This window comes from Gadus morhua, chromosome 21 (assembly GCF_902167405.1).
Source record: "Gadus morhua chromosome 21, gadMor3.0, whole genome shotgun sequence".
In the NCBI taxonomy this organism is placed as follows: Eukaryota; Metazoa; Chordata; class Actinopteri; order Gadiformes; family Gadidae; genus Gadus; species Gadus morhua.
The window spans coordinates 1,098,169-1,115,068 of NC_044068.1; the positions used below are offsets into that span (position 1 = coordinate 1,098,169).

General features: G+C 50.6%; 2 protein-coding genes across 3 annotated transcripts; one reads left to right on the top strand and one right to left on the bottom strand.

Annotated features, from left to right (window-relative positions):
• Nucleotides 1-558: 558 nt before the first annotated feature.
• ginm1 (glycoprotein integral membrane 1) lies at nucleotides 559-7,823 on the bottom strand. Of its 2 annotated transcripts, XM_030345228.1 has the most exons (9): nucleotides 7,711-7,823; nucleotides 7,514-7,620; nucleotides 6,880-6,951; nucleotides 6,575-6,674; nucleotides 4,862-5,016; nucleotides 3,756-3,912; nucleotides 3,343-3,497; nucleotides 2,678-2,841; nucleotides 559-1,974 (listed from the first exon to the last, which is right to left on the bottom strand). In XM_030345228.1, exons 2-9 carry the CDS (start codon nucleotides 7,601-7,603, stop codon nucleotides 1,872-1,874), a joined length of 996 nt encoding a protein of 331 aa, XP_030201088.1. In that variant the 5' UTR covers nucleotides 7,604-7,620; nucleotides 7,711-7,823; the 3' UTR covers nucleotides 559-1,871. The 2 variants fall into 2 exon arrangements, with proteins under 2 accessions (XP_030201088.1, XP_030201087.1); XM_030345227.1 differs by having other exon boundaries at nucleotides 7,514-7,745.
• ppil4 (peptidylprolyl isomerase (cyclophilin)-like 4) lies at nucleotides 7,751-16,011 on the top strand. Its single transcript, XM_030345180.1, has 13 exons — nucleotides 7,751-7,873; nucleotides 8,123-8,190; nucleotides 8,338-8,402; nucleotides 8,857-8,974; nucleotides 9,089-9,231; nucleotides 9,418-9,514; nucleotides 9,713-9,829; nucleotides 10,022-10,146; nucleotides 12,754-12,820; nucleotides 12,948-13,059; nucleotides 13,977-14,073; nucleotides 14,263-14,419; nucleotides 15,615-16,011. The coding sequence occupies exons 1-13, from the start codon at nucleotides 7,804-7,806 to the stop codon at nucleotides 15,891-15,893; spliced, it is 1,515 nt and encodes a 504-aa protein (XP_030201040.1). The 5' UTR covers nucleotides 7,751-7,803; the 3' UTR covers nucleotides 15,894-16,011.
• The last annotated feature ends 889 nt before the right edge of the window (nucleotides 16,012-16,900 follow it).

Here is a 16,900-nt window from a genome sequence, read left to right on the forward strand (position 1 = left end):
AAGGTAGGCAATTTATTTGCCACATTTGTTGCAATTTTCTTTACATCCCATCAGCGATCAATAAATCACATTATTATAATATAATAAACTCTGTATAAAATAACTCTTTATTACTGGCCTGGAATTTGCCCGTCCAATCATTTGATTCGGCCCGAATTAAATGATTGGACGGCCTTTCCTCCCTGCACTCATTGGTCAGGAGCGGAGGCGGGGCCAGTGCTAGAGCTAGCCTGTGTTTTGGGGGCGTGGCTTTGGAGGGAGAACTGAGGAAGGGAATTACTTAAGTTTGAAACTTAAATAACGTACCCTATCTTTAAAGGGACTACAGCTAGCAAGACAACAAAAATAATACATCGTTTTCGAATCTCTGATCTCCAAAAGACTGTCCTGGTGGAGACAAACATGTAATTTGTTATCTTTGAAGTAAAATGGATAATCTGAGAACACTTAACTAAATAAGTACTAAATAAGAAATTTCTTATTTTTGATTTTAACACCTTTAGGTTTCTTGGGCACCGGTATAAATCACAACACAAGAAACCCACTCACGCTGCTGGCTTCAGTTAAATCCAAACGTTTTATTAGTTTTTTAACCATGCTCGACTTTATGATGCATCGTTATAAAGTGCTTTAACAGTTCTTCAAAATAAAAGCTCCCTAATTCATAAAGTGTCGTGTTTCCCCAAATGACGACCTGGTCCAACCAAACGGTGACATCATGCACTAGAGACCCAGTAAGCATGCAGCTGAGGCCCCCCCACGGCCAGTGGGATCTGAGGGGGGGCTGAAGGGGGGTCTGGACCGGGCTACAGGGTCCTGGGGACCGGGCACTGGACTACAGGGTTCTGGACCAGATGACCGGATCCTAAACTACAGGGCCTGTCGAGCGGTACTGGACACCAGCATCAGAACAGTTCACCACAGGGACCTCTATCACTAACTGGGGTTACCTTGCCACTTCAAATTAAATCCAAACAGAAGAAGAGACTCCTCAATATAAATTGAATATTATCCCACACATCGCTCTGGAGAAAAGTTCCAGAACGTTTGACATCGTAGGAAGAGTGACCGCCTCTTCCTTGAACTCAGTAACCTCGTTTTCACATTCAATTAACAAACACAAACTCCGCTCACGTAGTTTACAGCAAATGACACAACGTTACGCTGGCGTGCTGTACATCGCTAGGTCTGGGAGCAGTGTCGGAGTGAATCATCAGGAGGGGAACTCAAAGCGTGGCTGAGCCGCCCAGATAGGCGTCAGTGAAAGCTAACTAAACATCAACTAACCAAGGGGCTAGGCTAGGTAGCTGTCCTCGGCCACAGCCATCAAGACATGCTAACAAACATCATCAAAGCTAGGGAGCTGTCCTTGGCCACAGCCATCCAGACATGCCAACTAAACATCTAACCAGGGGGCTAGGCTAGGTAGCTGTCCTCTGCTACAGCCATCAAGACATGCTAACTAAACATCTAACCAGAGGTTTAAGCTAGGTGGCTAGGTAGCTGTCATCGGCTACAGCCATTCAGACATGCTCACTAAATATAATCTAACCAGGGGGCTAAGCTAGGTAGCTAGGTAGCTGTCATCGGCTACAGCCATCAAGACATGCGTCACAACTAATGGAGGAGGAACAGCTGTTTCAATCGGTATTCATACGGCAGAAGCTAGCTCTGCTAGCCAAAACATTCATTAAAACACAAATCATTTTACAATTATTTGAATACGTTGTTTGTTTTGATGGGATTGATCCTAGCCAGGAGCCGTGAGCCGGCCTCCGACCAGCAGGAGGCGTCGGTCTGCTGGACTCCCTCGGAGGGGAGGGGGGTTGGGTCTGGGTGAGAGCAGGGAGGCGCCGGGGCAGAGGGCGGAGTCATTCGGAGGCTCCTGAGGTGGGCTCCGCCTCCATGTTCTCCAGCAGCGTGTGCTTCTCCTCCTCGGGCAGCGGGGGCACCTCCGAGAGGTGGTAGGACCTCCTGTAGGAGGAGGGGGACCGAGAGGTGAGGACGTCTGGGGCGTTCAGCAGACGCTTATCCACAGCGACTTACAATCAGTACATTGGTCACAATAAAGAGAGACAACAATATACCTCTGTGGGTACAGTGAGGATGCTCACAGAACCAAGCACTAACCATCACTAGGTTAGCCCATTCCCTGTGTACAACAGAGATAGCTAGGAGAAGATGCTACACAATGCTAAGTACTATTTTTTTGTGACAGGATGTACAACATACAATAAGTGCGTACATTTTGTGCAAGGGCGTACAATAAGTTCCGGTAAATTCAGTTCTTTGCTGTGGTTTGGACTCACTATCCCCAGTACCACAAAGAACCGGTCGATGCATTGAGGAAAACTTCCAATCACCACATGGACCTGATTCTGTACTGTAATATTACAGACCAATACAGACCCGGGTCCATGACAGACCCGGGTCCATTACAGACCAATACAGACCCGGGTCCATTACAGAACGATACAGAACCAGGTCCATTACAGACCCGGGTCCATTACAGACCAATACAGACCCGGGTCCATGACAGAACGATACAGAACGTGTAGAGGGTTACTAACCCTACTTTGTCAGCAGCGCTGCTCTTCATAATTAATAAATAAGTCATCCTGTGGATGTACCTCTATGTTGCCGCTCTGTGATTGGCCGGCGTCGGCTCGTTGCTCACCTGTGTTCGCAGGTGGGGAAGAAGAGGTCGAGGATCTTCACGATGACGGCGGAGCCCACCACGCCGATGACCACCACCCACATGACCAGGAAGAAGAGCGGCAGAGACTCGGAGCAGAACCGCCGCACGCGCTCCCGGGCCTGCTGCACCCACACACACACCGCCTGGGGGGGGAGGGGCCTGTTAGCTTCATGTTAGCATCAGGCTAGCATCATGTCAGCATCATGCTAGCTGCACGCGTACACACACCGCCTGGGGACGGAGATACCCGTTAGCTTCATGTTAGCATCATGCTAGCATAATGCTAGCTGCACCCACACACACACCGCCTGGGAGGAAGAGACAGGTTAGCATCATGTTAGCATCATGCTAGTTGCCCCAACACACACCGCCTGGAGAGGAAGGGACCTGTTGGCATCATGCTAGCTCCAGGTTAGCCTCATGCTAGCTGCACTCACACACACACACACACAGACCGGCGTTAGCATCATCATGTTAGCACCATGCTATCCCCATCATTTTAGCCCCTACAGGTTAGCACCACGCTACCATCATAATGTTGGCAGCATCATGTTAGCAGCACCATGCTACCACCATAATATCAGCACCATGCTAGCATCGTCCTGGTAGCAGCATGCTAGCGTCCTCCCCTCAGGCCGACTCACAGAGTAGGAGGACTGGGCCCCGGGCTCCTCCTCCTGCTGCTCCTCCTGCTCCCGGCGGGCCATGCGCAGCGGCACCTCGGGGAGGCGTCCCGGGGCGGCGTACTCCTGCTGGGCGGGGGGCGGGCGAGACACCAGCGGGTCGTCCCCGGAGTCCACTGAGACGACACAGAGGGGGGCGTTACTCGCTGTTCAGCCTCCCACCACCAGGGGCGCTGAAGGCCCGACCCCCAACACAACACACTGCTACACAACACGACCCCCTGCTACACAACACACTGCTACACAACACAACACCCTGCTCCACAACACAACACACTGCTACACAACACAACACCCTGCGCCACAACACGACCCCCTGCTCCACAACAGGCCAGCGTGTGCGTCCCTAGGGTTAGGGTTGGAGAGCAGCCCACCTCTCTGGCGGGGCGACGCGGGGACCAGCGTGTCCTCTCCCCGGGGGGCCCTGGAGAGGGGGCTGTGGCCGATGGGGTACACGCTGGTGTAGCGCGCACGCTGCTGGAAGCTGGGGTCCAGCAGGAGCTTCACCTCACACATGTCCGCCTGCTGGACCTGAGACACACACACACACACACACACACAGAGACACACACACACACACATAGAGACACACACACGCCAACGCACACACACATAGACACACACACACACACACACACACACACACAGCAGTGTCAACCGTTTGGAGAACACTGAATCCAAAGGAAAGGAGAAGAGGAGAAGAGAAGAGGAGAGAAGAGTAAAGGATAGGAGGAGAGGAGGAGAGGAGAGGAGGAGAGGAGAGGAGGGGGAGAGGAGAGGAGGAGGAGAGGAGGAGGAGAGGAGGAGAGGAGAGGAGAGAAGAGGAGAGGAGAGGAGAGGAGGAGAGGAGAGAGGAGAGAGGAGAGGAGAGGAGGAGGAGAGGAGGAAAGGAGGAGAGGAGGAGGAGAGGAGAGGAGGAGAGGAGGAGAGGAGAGGAGGAGAGGAGGAGAGGAGGAGAGGAGAGGAGAGGAGGAGAGGATAGGAGGAGGAGAGAGGAGGAGAGGAGAGGAGGAGGAGAGGAGGAGAGGAGGAGAGGAGAGGAGGAGAGGAGAGGAGGAGAGGAGGAGAGGAGAGGAGGGGAGGAGAAGAGAAGAGGAGAGAAGAGTAAAGGAGTGGAGGAGAGGAGGAGAGGAGGCGAGGAGAGGAGGAGGAGAGGAGAGGAGGGGAGGAGGGGAGGAGAGGAGACGAGGAGAGGAGGAGAGGAGAGGAGGAGAGGAGGGGAGGAGGGGAGGAGAGGAGATGAGGAGAGGAGGAGAGGAGAGGAGGAGAGGAGGGGAGGAGACGAGGAGAGGAGACGAGGAGAGGAGAGGAGGGGAGGAGGGGAGGAGAGGAGACGAGGATAGGAGGAGAGGAGAGGAGGAGAGGAGGGGAGGAGGGAGAGGAGGAGAGGAGGGGAGGAGAGGAGGAGAGGAGAGGAGGAGAGGAGGGGAGGAGAGGAGGAGAGGAGACGAGGAGAGGAGGGCCCAGAAGAGCAGCTCACCTGCTGTCCGTCCACCTCGATGACCTCACTGAACACCTGCAGTGAGACCACCTCCTCGTAGTCGCTGTACAGGCGGTTCTGGATCACCATCACCCGCGTTACCGCGGAAACCAGGCTCCCAGCGTCAACCTCACTGCTGCCATTGGTCGAGTCCACTGTCAATCACAGCAAGACTAATAAACAGTGGCACAAGGCCATCGATCACAACGAGGGCGGGCGGCCGAGGAGCTGTCCGAGCGGCTGAAGGAGGAGGAGGATCTCTCTCCTGTTGAACCTAAACCGCGCCATTAGTTCACTGTCCTCATGGACATCTATCGGAGTCGTCCTGTCCCATCACTCTCTCTCTTCTAAATGCTCGCTCATTTTGTAGTCAGTATATTAGAGGTGCCATCGTTTGCCTATAGCCTACTAACGTTTTTAGCGAATATTTTTGATTGTTACTATAGAGACTTAACGGACTATTGACTTCACGCCTGCCACTGACTAGGCTTAACATTTTCGCCCGGTCTTAACCAAAGAATGGCTTAAGCCTAGATGGTGCAACTGGCGTAAATATCAGATCAGACTCAGAACGTTGAGTTAAGACCAACATGGCCTACGACCGGGCCAAAGACATGTTGGTGCAGCCGGCCCAGGAGTGGGAGGAGTTAGTCTCAAGGAGTGGGAGGAGTCAGTCTCCAGGAGTGGGAGGATTCAGTCTCCAGGAGTGGGAGGAGTTAGTCCCAAGGAGTGGGAGGAGTCAGTCTCCAGGAGTGGGAGGAGTCAGTCTCACGGAGTGGGAGGAGTCCGTCTCACGGAGTGGGAGGAGTCTGTCTCCAGGAGTGGGAGGAGTCCGTCTCCAGGAGTGGGAGGAGTTAGTCTCCAGGAGTGGGAGGAGTCAGTCTCCAGGAGTGGGAGGAGTCCGTCTCACGGAGTGGGAGGAGTCCGTCTCCAGGAGTGGGAGGAGTCCGTCTCCAGGAGTGGGAGGAGTTAGTCTCAAGGAGTGGGAGGAGTCCGTCTCCAGGAGTGGGAGGAGTTAGTCTCAAGGAGTGGGAGGAGTTAGTCTCAAGGAGTGGGAGGAGTCAGTCTCCGGGAGTGGGAGGGGTCAGTATCAAGGAGTGGGAGGAGTTAGTCTTCAGGGAGAATGAGTTGTGGGAGGAGTCAGTCTCCAGGAGTGGGAGGAGTTTGTCTACAGATGTGGGGGGATATAGTCTCCAGGTGCAGGAGGAGGAGGAGGAGGAGGAGGAGGAGGAGGAGGAGGAGGAGGAGGTCTAGAGCAGGAGAAGGATGATTAGGAGGAGGGGTAGGAGGAGGTGTAGGAGGAGGTGTATTAGGAGGAGGTGTAGGAGGAGGTGTAGGAGGAGGTGTGGGAGGAGGGGTAGGAGGAGGTGTAGGAGGAGGTGTATTAGGAGGAGGTGTAGGAGGAGGTGTATTAGGAGGAGGTGTAGGAGGAGGTGTAGGAGGAGGTGTATTAGGAGGAGGGGTAGGAGGAGGTGTAGGAGGAGGTGTATTAGGAGGAGGTGTAGGAGGAGGTGTATTAGGAGGAGGTGTAGGAGGAGGTGTAGGAGGAGGAGGTGTAAGAGGAGGTGTAGGAGGAGGTGTATTAGGAGGAGGTGTAGGAGGAGGTGTATTAGGAGGAGGTGTAGGAGGAGGTGTATTAGGAGGAGGTGTATTAGGAGGAGGTGTAGGAGGAGGTGTAGGAGGAGGAGGTGTAGGAGGAGGTGCAGGACTCACAGAGCAGGGCCTGGCAGGGGAGGCGTGTGACCCCCGACAGTTCCACGGGGACCTGGTTCACCAGGACCTCCTCCTCACTCACCGACACATTCAGACTGATCTACACACACACACACACACACACACAAGCAGTTAGTGCTGGCTTAGAGAATCCGACGACACACACATGCTGTCACATTATGAATGGTGACGCGCACGCACACACACACACACACACACACACACACACACACACACACACACACACACACACACACACACACACACACACACACACACACACACACACACACACACACACACACCTGCAGGATGCTGGAGTCCTGCTGTTGTCCAGCTCCCCCCAGTCCGGCTGTGACGTTGATCAGGATAGTCTCCTGTGGAACACAAGGCCAGTGAGGATTAATCCTCAATACTGACTCCATCATCAGTACGCTATGATCAACACTCTATGATCAACACTCTATGATCAACACTCTATGATCAACACTCTATGATCAACACTCTATGATCAACACTCTATGATCAACACTCCATGATCAATATACTAAGTCTAGGAGCAATTATCTATTAACAATATACTGACTCTATGATCAATGCTCTATTACACTCTATTCTCTGACTATGAATAACACTCATATTATATTAAATGCTCTATTAGACTAGACTATTATTAATAGCGGGGATGATTTAAGTGTGGTGTTGTGAAGAAATGACATGATATGTAGATCAGGAAGTATCAAAACAAGCATCGGAGTTGCTTTGATATTCAAGTATCGGGATGTATGGACGAGCAAACGTGTAAATGTATAGGTATGGATATCGAAGTTCTGTGCTATTTGTATACGGAACAATAGGTCCTGCTTTGGATATTGAGGCGTTGTGGTGTATGGATGGGGAACAATGGGTGTTCCTGAGGACTTCCCGAGTCCTGCTTACCGTGGTGGGAGGCTTGGGGAGCGGGGAAGAGGAGGCTGAGGCCAGCAGTAGGAGGAAGACAGCGGCCAGCGGGAGACCCATGGACTTCATTTTACCGCTCCGTTATTCTAAGAACAAGACAGTTAGCGGGAGAACCATGCGCGAATCGTCATGTCAATGTATATCATGCGATAATACGAGCAGGGAACGCTACGTACCAAAACAGTGCAGTGACGCATGTAGAATACGCATGCGCACTGCTCAACTCTCGTCCCCTCGTCACTTCTCGTTCTCGCCGACGTGACAACGCGATGGCGGTGCTGCTTGAAACGACGCTTGGTGATATAGTTATAGATCTGTTCACCGACGAAAGGCCTAAAAGTAAGAGCGCAGCCTGGTGGTGGTACCGGGTGGTCGCGGTTGATACCTGGGTTCAGTTTGGGGGTTGAGGAGAGCAGCAATCTGTGATGCTACCCCTGTTAGCGGTTAGCTGTTTACATGCGTTGCCAGATTGGGCCAGTTTTCCTCCAGGGTTTCACTCTGTGTTAGGGTTAGGGTTCATGTTTCTACTACTGTACATTAACCTTGTCTCACCTGCAATCACTGGTTGTCCTTTTTCTAATCTTTCAGCCTCCTTGAACTTCCTGAAGTTATGCAAAATAAAATACTACAACTACTGTCTATTCCACAATGTGCAGGTAATCCCATCCATCCCGCTACACCGTGTTGACATCTTGTTCATTGTATGTGATAATAATACACATCTGTGAAGATGTGTATTAGAGGAACAGTTCTTGTGTTTGCAATAGTATGAGCGCCTGTTAATCCCTCCTCTCCGCCTGTAGAGGGACTTCATGGTGCAGACCGGAGACCCCACGGGGTCGGGTCGAGGTGGGGACTCCGTCTTCAGGTCAGTGTCCTCGTCCCCATGGCTACGGCTCAGCCTCCTTGTCACCATGACTACCATTTAGCATCCCGTAAAGCATGGTGGCAGTTTGTGTAATGCTAGTTTAGCTGCTGGTTGTTCATTGGATGTAAATAAACTATCATATACAACGAGGTATTGAAGACACAAGTTGGGTCACTGAGTAAATAAATAGTAGACTCAAGGGACTACTCTCCCTTGATTGTGTGTCTCATCAGCCTGTAAAGCACCAGTTAGCGGGAATTAGTAGTAGTATTGGTTGTAGTAGTATAGTGTGAATAGTAATATAGTAGATAAGTGGGACTCTTTAACCATTTGATTCAGGGAGACAATAGTAAACTAGCCCCTGGCTTTAGTGAGAGGATGGGAGCTGTAGGATTCTACATGGCGTTGTTGAATACCCTAAAGATGAACTCCTCACCGTCCTGTGGCTCCGCAGTAAGCTCTACGGGGACCAGGCGCGCTTCTTCGATGTGGAGAAAGTCCCGCGTATCAAACACAAGAAGAAGGGAATGGTTTCCATGGTGAACAACGGGAACAACCAACATGGATCTCAGGTAGGCCTCCTCTAGAATGCTGTTACCTCAGGTAGATCTCCTCTAGACTGGTCCTACTGGTACCTCCAGGATGGTTCCCAGTATGCAGAGACTAAACCACCGTGTGCTCCCCAGTTCCTCATCACGACGGCGGACGGCGTGGACTACCTGGACGGCGTGCACACGGTGTTCGGCGAGGTGAGCGAGGGCCTGGAGGTCCTGGCCAAGATCAACGAGACCTTCGTGGACAAAGACTTCCTCCCCTTCCAAGACATCAGGTGAGCCTCGTGGAGCGGGGCCAGCATCACGAAAACGCTGGGCTAGCTCCCTGATGAGAGGGTGAGGGTACGGGGGTGAGAGGGTGAGGGTACGGGGGTGAGAGGGTGAGGGTACGGGGGTGAGAGGGTGATGGTTCAGTGATGAGGGGGTGATGGTTCAGTGATGAGGGGGTGATGTTGTTGCAGGATCAACCACACGGTGGTGCTGGAGGACCCCTTCGACGACCCCCCAAACCTCCCCGTCCCAGACAGCTCCCCCGAGCCCACCAAGGAGCAGCTGGATGTAGGTAGCCACGGCAACCAGACTCAGCAATCCTCACCGAAACCGTAGCAAACGATAACGACCACAGCAAAACCAGAGAACCAATCGTGTGTGTGTGTGTGTGTGTGTGTGTGTGTGTGTGTGTGTGTGTGTGTGTGTGTGTGTGTGTGTGTGTGTGTGTGTGTGTGTGTGTGTGTGTGTGTGTGTGTGTGTGTGCAGAGCGGGCGCATCGGGGCAGACGAGGCCATCGATGACAACGAGGGGCGGGCGGCCGAGGAGCTGGACGAGCTGCTGAAGGAGAAGGAGGCCAAGACACAGGCCATCCTGCTGGAGATGGTACCTCCTCCAAACCTCCTCCTCACACACAAACCTCCTCCTCATTACACCACCTCCCATCACATCGTGTGTGTGTGTGTGTGTGTGTGTGTGTGTGTGTGTGTGTGTGTGTGTGTGTGTGTGTGTGTGTGTGTGTGTGTGTGTGTGTGTGTGTGTGTGTGTGTGTGTGTGTGTGTGTGCGCGCGCGCGCAGGTGGGGGACCTCCCAGACGCGGAGGTGAAGCCCCCTGAGAACGTTCTGTTTGTCTGTAAGCTGAACCCCGTGACCACCGACGAAGACCTGGACATCATCTTCTCCCGCTTTGGAGCCATCCAGTGGTACACTGCACACACAGTACACACTGTCTACTACACACTGCACCCTGTATACACTACACACTGTCTACTACACCCTACATACACTACACACTGTCTACTACACCCTACATACACTACACACTGTCTACTGCACACTGCACCCCATATACAATACGCACTGCACCCTGTATACACTACACTGCATCTTATATAGACTACGCACTGTCCACTGCACCCAAAACCCTCCATCCTATACACACTGTCCACTACACCCTAAACCCTCCATCCTATATACACTGTCCACTGCACCCTAAACCCTCCATCCTATATACACTGTCCACTACACCCTAAACCCTCCATCCTATACACACTGTCAACTGCACCCTAAACCCTCCATCCTATAGACACTGTCCACTGCAGCCTAAACCCTCCATCCTATACACACTGTCCACTACACCCTAAACCCTCCATCCTATATACACTGTCCACTGCACCCTAAACCCTCCATCCTATATACACTGTCCACTGCACCCTAAACCCTCCATCCTATATACACTGTCCACTGCACCCTAAACCCTCCATCCTATATACACTGTCCACTGCACCCTAAACCCTCCATCCTATATACACTGTCCACTGCACCCTAAACCCTCCATCCTATATACACTGTCCACTGCACCCTAAACCCTCCATCCTATATACACTGTCCACTGCACCCTAAACCCTCCATCCTATATACACTGTCCACTGCACCCTAAACCCTCCATCCTATATACACTGTCCACTACACCCTGTATACACTACACTGCATCTTATATAGACTACGCACTGTCCACTGCACCCTAAACCCTCCATCCTATACACACTGTCCACTACACCCTAAACCCTCCATCCTATGCACACTGTCCACTGCACCCTAAACCCTCCATCCTATACGCACTGTCCACTGCACCCTAAACCCTCCATCCTATATACACTGTCCACTGCACCCTAAACCCTCCATCCTATACACACTGTCCACTACACCCTAAACCCTCCATCCTATAGACACTGTCCACTGCACCCTAAACCCTCCATCCTATATACACTGTCCACTGCACCCTAAACCCTCCATCCTATATACACTGTCCACTGCACCCTAAACCCTCCATCCTATATACACTGTCCACTGCACCCTAAACCCTCCATCCTATATACACTGTCCACTGCACCCTAAACCCTCCATCCTATATACACTGTCCACTGCACCCTAAACCCTCCATCCTATATACACTGTCCACTGCACCCTAAACCCTCCATCCTATATACACTGTCCACTACACCCTAAACCCTCCATCCTATATACACTGTCCACTACACCCTAAACCCTCCATCCTATATACACTGTCCACTACACCCCAAACCCTCCATCCTATACACACTGTCCACTGCACCCTAAACCCTCCATCCTATATACACTGTCCAATACACCCTAAACCCTCCATCCTATACACACTGTCCACTACACCCTAAACCCTCCATCCTATATACACTGTCCACTGCACCCTAAACCCTCCATCCTATATACACTGTCCACTACACCCTAAACCCTCCATCCTATATACACTGTCCACTACACCCTAAACCCTCCATCCTATACACACTGTCCACTACACCCTAAACCCTCCATCCTATACACACTGTCCACTACACCCTAAACCCTCCATCCTATATACACTGTCCACTACACCTTAAACCCTCCATCCTATATACACTGTCCACTACACCCTAAACCCTCCATCCTATATACACTGTCCACTGCACCCTAAACCCTCCATCCTATACACACTGTCCACTGCACCCTAAACCCTCCATCCTATATACACTGTCCACTGCACCCTAAACCCTCCATCCTATACACACTGTCCACTACACCCTAAACCCTATACACTCAGTGTCTCAGCCTGTTTTACTTTATAAGGTAGGATCCATACACAGACTTATGCACTTAAGTCTAGTCTAGTGTATTTGAAGCTATCCCTTTTAAAAACACTGACATGGTGTACAATGTGTTTATGACTAGTAACACCTTGTGTTGTCTGTAGCTGTGACTAGTAACACCTTGTGTTGTCTGTAGCTGTGAGTAGTAACACCTTGTGTTGTCTGTAGCTGTGAGTAGTAACACCTTGTGTTGTCTGTAGCTGTGACTAGTAACACCTTGTGTTGTCTGTAGCTGTGACTAGTAACACCTTGTGTTGTCTGTAGCTGTGAGTAGTAACACCTTGTGTTGTCTGTAGCTGTGACTAGTAACACCTTGTGTTGTCTGTAGCTGTGAGTAGTAACGCCTTGCGTTGTCTGTAGCTGTGACTAGTAACACCTTGTGTTGTCTGTAGCTGTGAGTAGTAACACCTTGTGTTGTCTGTAGCTGTGAGTAGTAACACCTTGTGTTGTCTGTAGCTGTGAGTAGTAACACCTTATGTTGTCTGTAGCTGTGAGTAGTAACACCTTGTGTTGTCTGTAGCTGTGAGTAGTAACACCTTGTGTTGTCTGTAGCTGTGAGTAGTAACACCTTGTGTTGTCTGTAGCTGTGAGTAGTAACACCTTGTGTTGTCTGTAGCTGTGAGTAGTAACACCTTGTGTTGTCTGTAGCTGTGAGATCATCAGAGACTGGAAGACGGGAGAGTCTCTCTGCTACGCCTTCATCGAGTTTGAGAAGGTGAGTCTGATGAAACAGCCCATGAGATGGTTAGTGATGAATCATGTTTAGGTTCCAGTAGGACTTGTTAGGAGGACTAGTTAGTAGGACTAGTAGGTCTGACGGTGGATCACTTTGTGTTCCCCAGGAGGAGGACTGTGAGAAGGCGTTCTTCAAGATGGACAACGTGCTGATCGACGACCGGCGCATCCACGTGGACTTCAGCCAATCCGTCTCCAAGATCAAGTGGAAGGGGAAAGGTGTGTTCAGGGCGGCGTGAGGCTCAGGAGGCCGAGCGGGTCGGCTGGTCACCGGAAGGTGGCTGGTTCAATCCCCGGCTCCTCCTAGCTGAGTGTGGAGGTGTCCCTGAGCAAGACGCCTCACCATGACTGCTCCTGACCAGCTGGCTGTCGCCCTGCGTTGTTGACTGCGCCGTCGGTGTGTGAATGTGTGCATGAATGGGTGAATGTGAGGGTATATTGTAAGGCTCTTTGAGCGGCCGCTGGTTAGAAAGGTGCTGTATTAATGTGGCCCATTCAACATTTATTATGTAACACCGTCAGTGCTGATGGATGACCAGCTCTGACCATCTCCTCCTCTCACTCCTCCTCTCACTCCTCCTCTCTCTCCTCCTCTCACTCCTCCTCTCACTCCTCCTCTCACTCCTCCTCTCTCTCCTCCTCTCTCTCCTCCTCCTCTCCTCTCACTCGTCCTCTCCTCCTCTAACTCTTCCTCTCTTTCCTCCTCTCTCTCCTCCTCTCACTCCTCCCCTCCTCTCACTCCTCCTCTCTCTCCTCTTCTCTCTCCTCTTCTCACTCCTCCTCACTCCTCCTCTCACTCCTCCTCTCACTCCTCCTCTCTCTCCTCTTCTCTCTCCTCCTCTCACTCCTCCTCTCTCTCTTCTCTCTCCTCCTCTCACTCTCTCTCCTCTTCTCACTCCTCCTCTCACTCCTCTCTCTCCTCTTCTCACTCCTCCTCTCACTCCTCTCTCTCTTCTCTCTCCTCCTCTCACTCCTCTCTCTCTTCTCTCTCCTCCTCTCACTCCTCTCTCTCCTCTTCTCACTCCTCTTCTCACTCCTCTCACTCCTCCTCTCTCTCCTCTTCTCACTCCTCCTCTCTCTCCTCTTCTCACTCCTCCTCTCACTCCTCTCACTCCTCCTCTCACTCCTCTTCTCAGGAGGGAAATACAGCAAAGACGACTTCAAGGCCTATGAGAAGGACGTGGACACCCGGTCCAAACTGGCTCTGAAGGACAAGGTCAAACCCAAACTGGAGTATCCTTTCAGAGTTTATATCAACCCTATTGGTTACTTCTACCTCATCCAACACACACAGAGATCACCAACACACACACAGATCTGACACTAATCCAACACACACACAGATCTGACACTGAACCCTTACACAGCCAGGGAACAGCATCCAGTCGCTAAGCAACACGTTGTCCTGAACCGCCCCAAAAGCACCCGGTACCAGCTGCTACTAGACGACGAGGAGGAGGAAGAGGAAGAGGAGGGACCGGGCCTTCGTCCTCCAGAGAGGAAGCAGCCGAAGAAGCCAGAGAAGCCAGAGAAGCAGAAAGATGATGAGAACGGCAGAGGGAGCCAAAAAGTATCCAAGGTAGACCCTCAAACACCTCCTTCACCTTAATACACCTCCTTCACCTTAATACACCTCCTTCACCTTAATACACCTCCTTCACCTTAATACACCTCCTTCACCTTAATAGACATCCTTCACCTTAATACACCTCCTTCACCTTAATACACCTCCTTCACCTTAATACACCTCCTTCACCTTAATAGACATCCTTCACCTTAATAGACATCCTTCACCTTTAATCACCTCCTTCACCTTAGAACACCTCCTTCACCTTAAAACACCTCCTTCACCTTAAAACACCTCCTTCACCTTAAAACACCTCCTTCACCTTAGAACACCTCCTTCACCTTAGAACACCTTCACCTTAAAACACCTCCTTCACCTTAAAACACCTCCTTCACCTTAAAACACCTCCTTCACCTTAGAACACCTCCTTCACCTTCGAACACGTCCTTCACCTTAAAACACGTCCTTCACCTTAGAACACCTCCTTCACCTTAAAACACCTCCTTCACCTTAAAACATGTCCTTCACCTTAAAACACCTCCTTCACCTTAAAACACCTCCTTCACCTTAAAACACGTCCTTCACCTTAAAACACGTCCTTCACCTTAAAACACGTCCTTCACCTTAATACACCTCCTTCACCTTAGAACACCTCCTTCACCTTAAAACACGTCCTTCACCTTAAAACACCTCCTTCACCTTAAAACACGTCCTTCACCTTAAAACACGTCCTTCACCTTAAAACACGTCCTTCACCTTAAAACACCTCCTTCACCTTAGAACACCTCCTTCACCTTAGAACACCTCCTTCACCTTAAAACACCTCCTTCACCTTAAAACACCTCCTTCACCTTAATAGACATCCTTCACCTTAATAGACATCCTTCACCTTCGAACACCTCCTTCACCTTAGAACACCTCCTTCACCTTAAAACACCTTCTCTTTAATACATCTCCTTCACCTTAAAAAAACTCCTTCACCTTAAAACACACATCCTTGATGTTAAACACCTCCGTCAGGTGAAAAAACATCCTTCAGCTTCACATTTAATCAGTTTAGATCATTAGTTCACAGCTGATTAATCAGTTTAGATCATTAGTTCACAGCTGATTAATCATTTTAATGAATTAGTTCACACCTGAGGAATCATTTTAGTGAATTAGGTCAGCCCTGATGTGTTGTGTATGCCGTCCCTCCCTCCTCCAGGACAGCCACGGAGACAGCAAGACAGGTGGGCAGCGAGACAGGGACAGGGAGATGGGGAGACACAGGGACAGAGAGAGAGAGACCGACCGACACAGAGAGAGAGACAACGACCGACACAGAGAGAGAGACAGAGACGGGCACAGGGAGAGAGACAGGGAGAGTCACCACAAGCACAGGGAGAGGCCGCGGCCAGAAGGGGGCGACAGAGAGCAGGGCCGCCGCGAGAGGAGCCGCTCGCCCAGGAAGACGCGCGACAACGAGAGGAGTCGCAACAGATGAGGCGGAGGAACGATCTGGAGGAGGGAGAGTTGTTTGTGTAACATTTGTGTATGTCAGACCTGTTGTTGTGATGTGTTCCAGCTGGTCTGTTTTATGTAATAAAAGGTGCAAACTCAAACCTTTCTCATTTTACTTCAATTTCTCTTTATGACAGTGGTCATATACGTGATGGGAGGGTTCTAAGGGATGGGGTCTGAAGAACGAACTGTTGGCTAACTTTAATTATATTTATTATGCTGGAATCTAGAACTGGTAAATAGATATACTGGTCTCTGTTACTGGTCTTCAGATAGAACTGGTCTATGTTACTGGCCTATAAATAGTACTGGTCTATAGTTATTGCTGGTTTATGTTACTGGTTTAATGATAGTAGGCCTACTGGTATACAGGCCTACTGAGAGGGTAAGTTATGGACCTGAAGTGAAGAGAATTTAACTCCATGCCTTGTGTCAATGCATAATATCAAGTCCATAAATATGAAGTCCCAAAAGGATTCCTACTTCCGTCCAGGAGTTGCTTACTTTGTTGTAACCCTGGCGTACAATCTAATCTGAACTGATCCGATCTGCTTTTACGATATGAGAATCTCTGTCTCGTAATGACGTCAATTGATCACTGCCCTCACCTGCGTTCACTGTACTTCCTCCTCCCGTCAGCCGGAACCTGTTCCGCTGATTTCTCCCCACACAAAGGCACCTGTCAGTCAACCCGGAGCGGGACTATCAGCTGATGACGCCCGCGGCCCGCCTCGTGTTGTTCAGACGGTTCCTCATCAGACGCACGGATCATTTTCCATTGAACTTCTGATTGAATTGGTTGGTTGCTACTGTGACATGACTGAGTAAGTCATTTAATCGTGACTATGTAGTCTATTTATTCAAAGAACTGCATCCATATAGGAACAGTCGGCTCTACAGGAATAGAGTCTGGAGTGACTTAATTGACCAATCAGAATCGATCGTTCAATAAATATATACTATTAAAATGAATACCACTGAAGGAGATGA

Coding starts and splice junctions, on each gene's coding strand:
- ppil4 (XM_030345180.1), top strand. CDS start 7,804: ATGGCGGTGCTGCTTGAAACGACGCTTGGTGATATAGTTATAGATCTG. Junction 8,191..8,337: donor GTCTATTCCACAATGTGCAG/GTAATCCCATCC, acceptor CTCCGCCTGTAG/AGGGACTTCATGGTGCAGAC. Junction 13,060..13,976: donor GATCAAGTGGAAGGGGAAAG/GTGTGTTCAGGG, acceptor TCCTCTTCTCAG/GAGGGAAATACAGCAAAGAC.
- ginm1 (XM_030345228.1), bottom strand. CDS start 7,603: ATGAAGTCCATGGGTCTCCCGCTGGCCGCTGTCTTCCTCCTACTGCTG. Junction 6,675..6,879: donor AGGACTCCAGCATCCTGCAG/GTGTGTGTGTGT, acceptor GTGTGTGTGTAG/ATCAGTCTGAATGTGTCGGT. Junction 5,017..6,574: donor CCCCTGCCAGGCCCTGCTCT/GTGAGTCCTGCA, acceptor TGTGATTGACAG/TGGACTCGACCAATGGCAGC.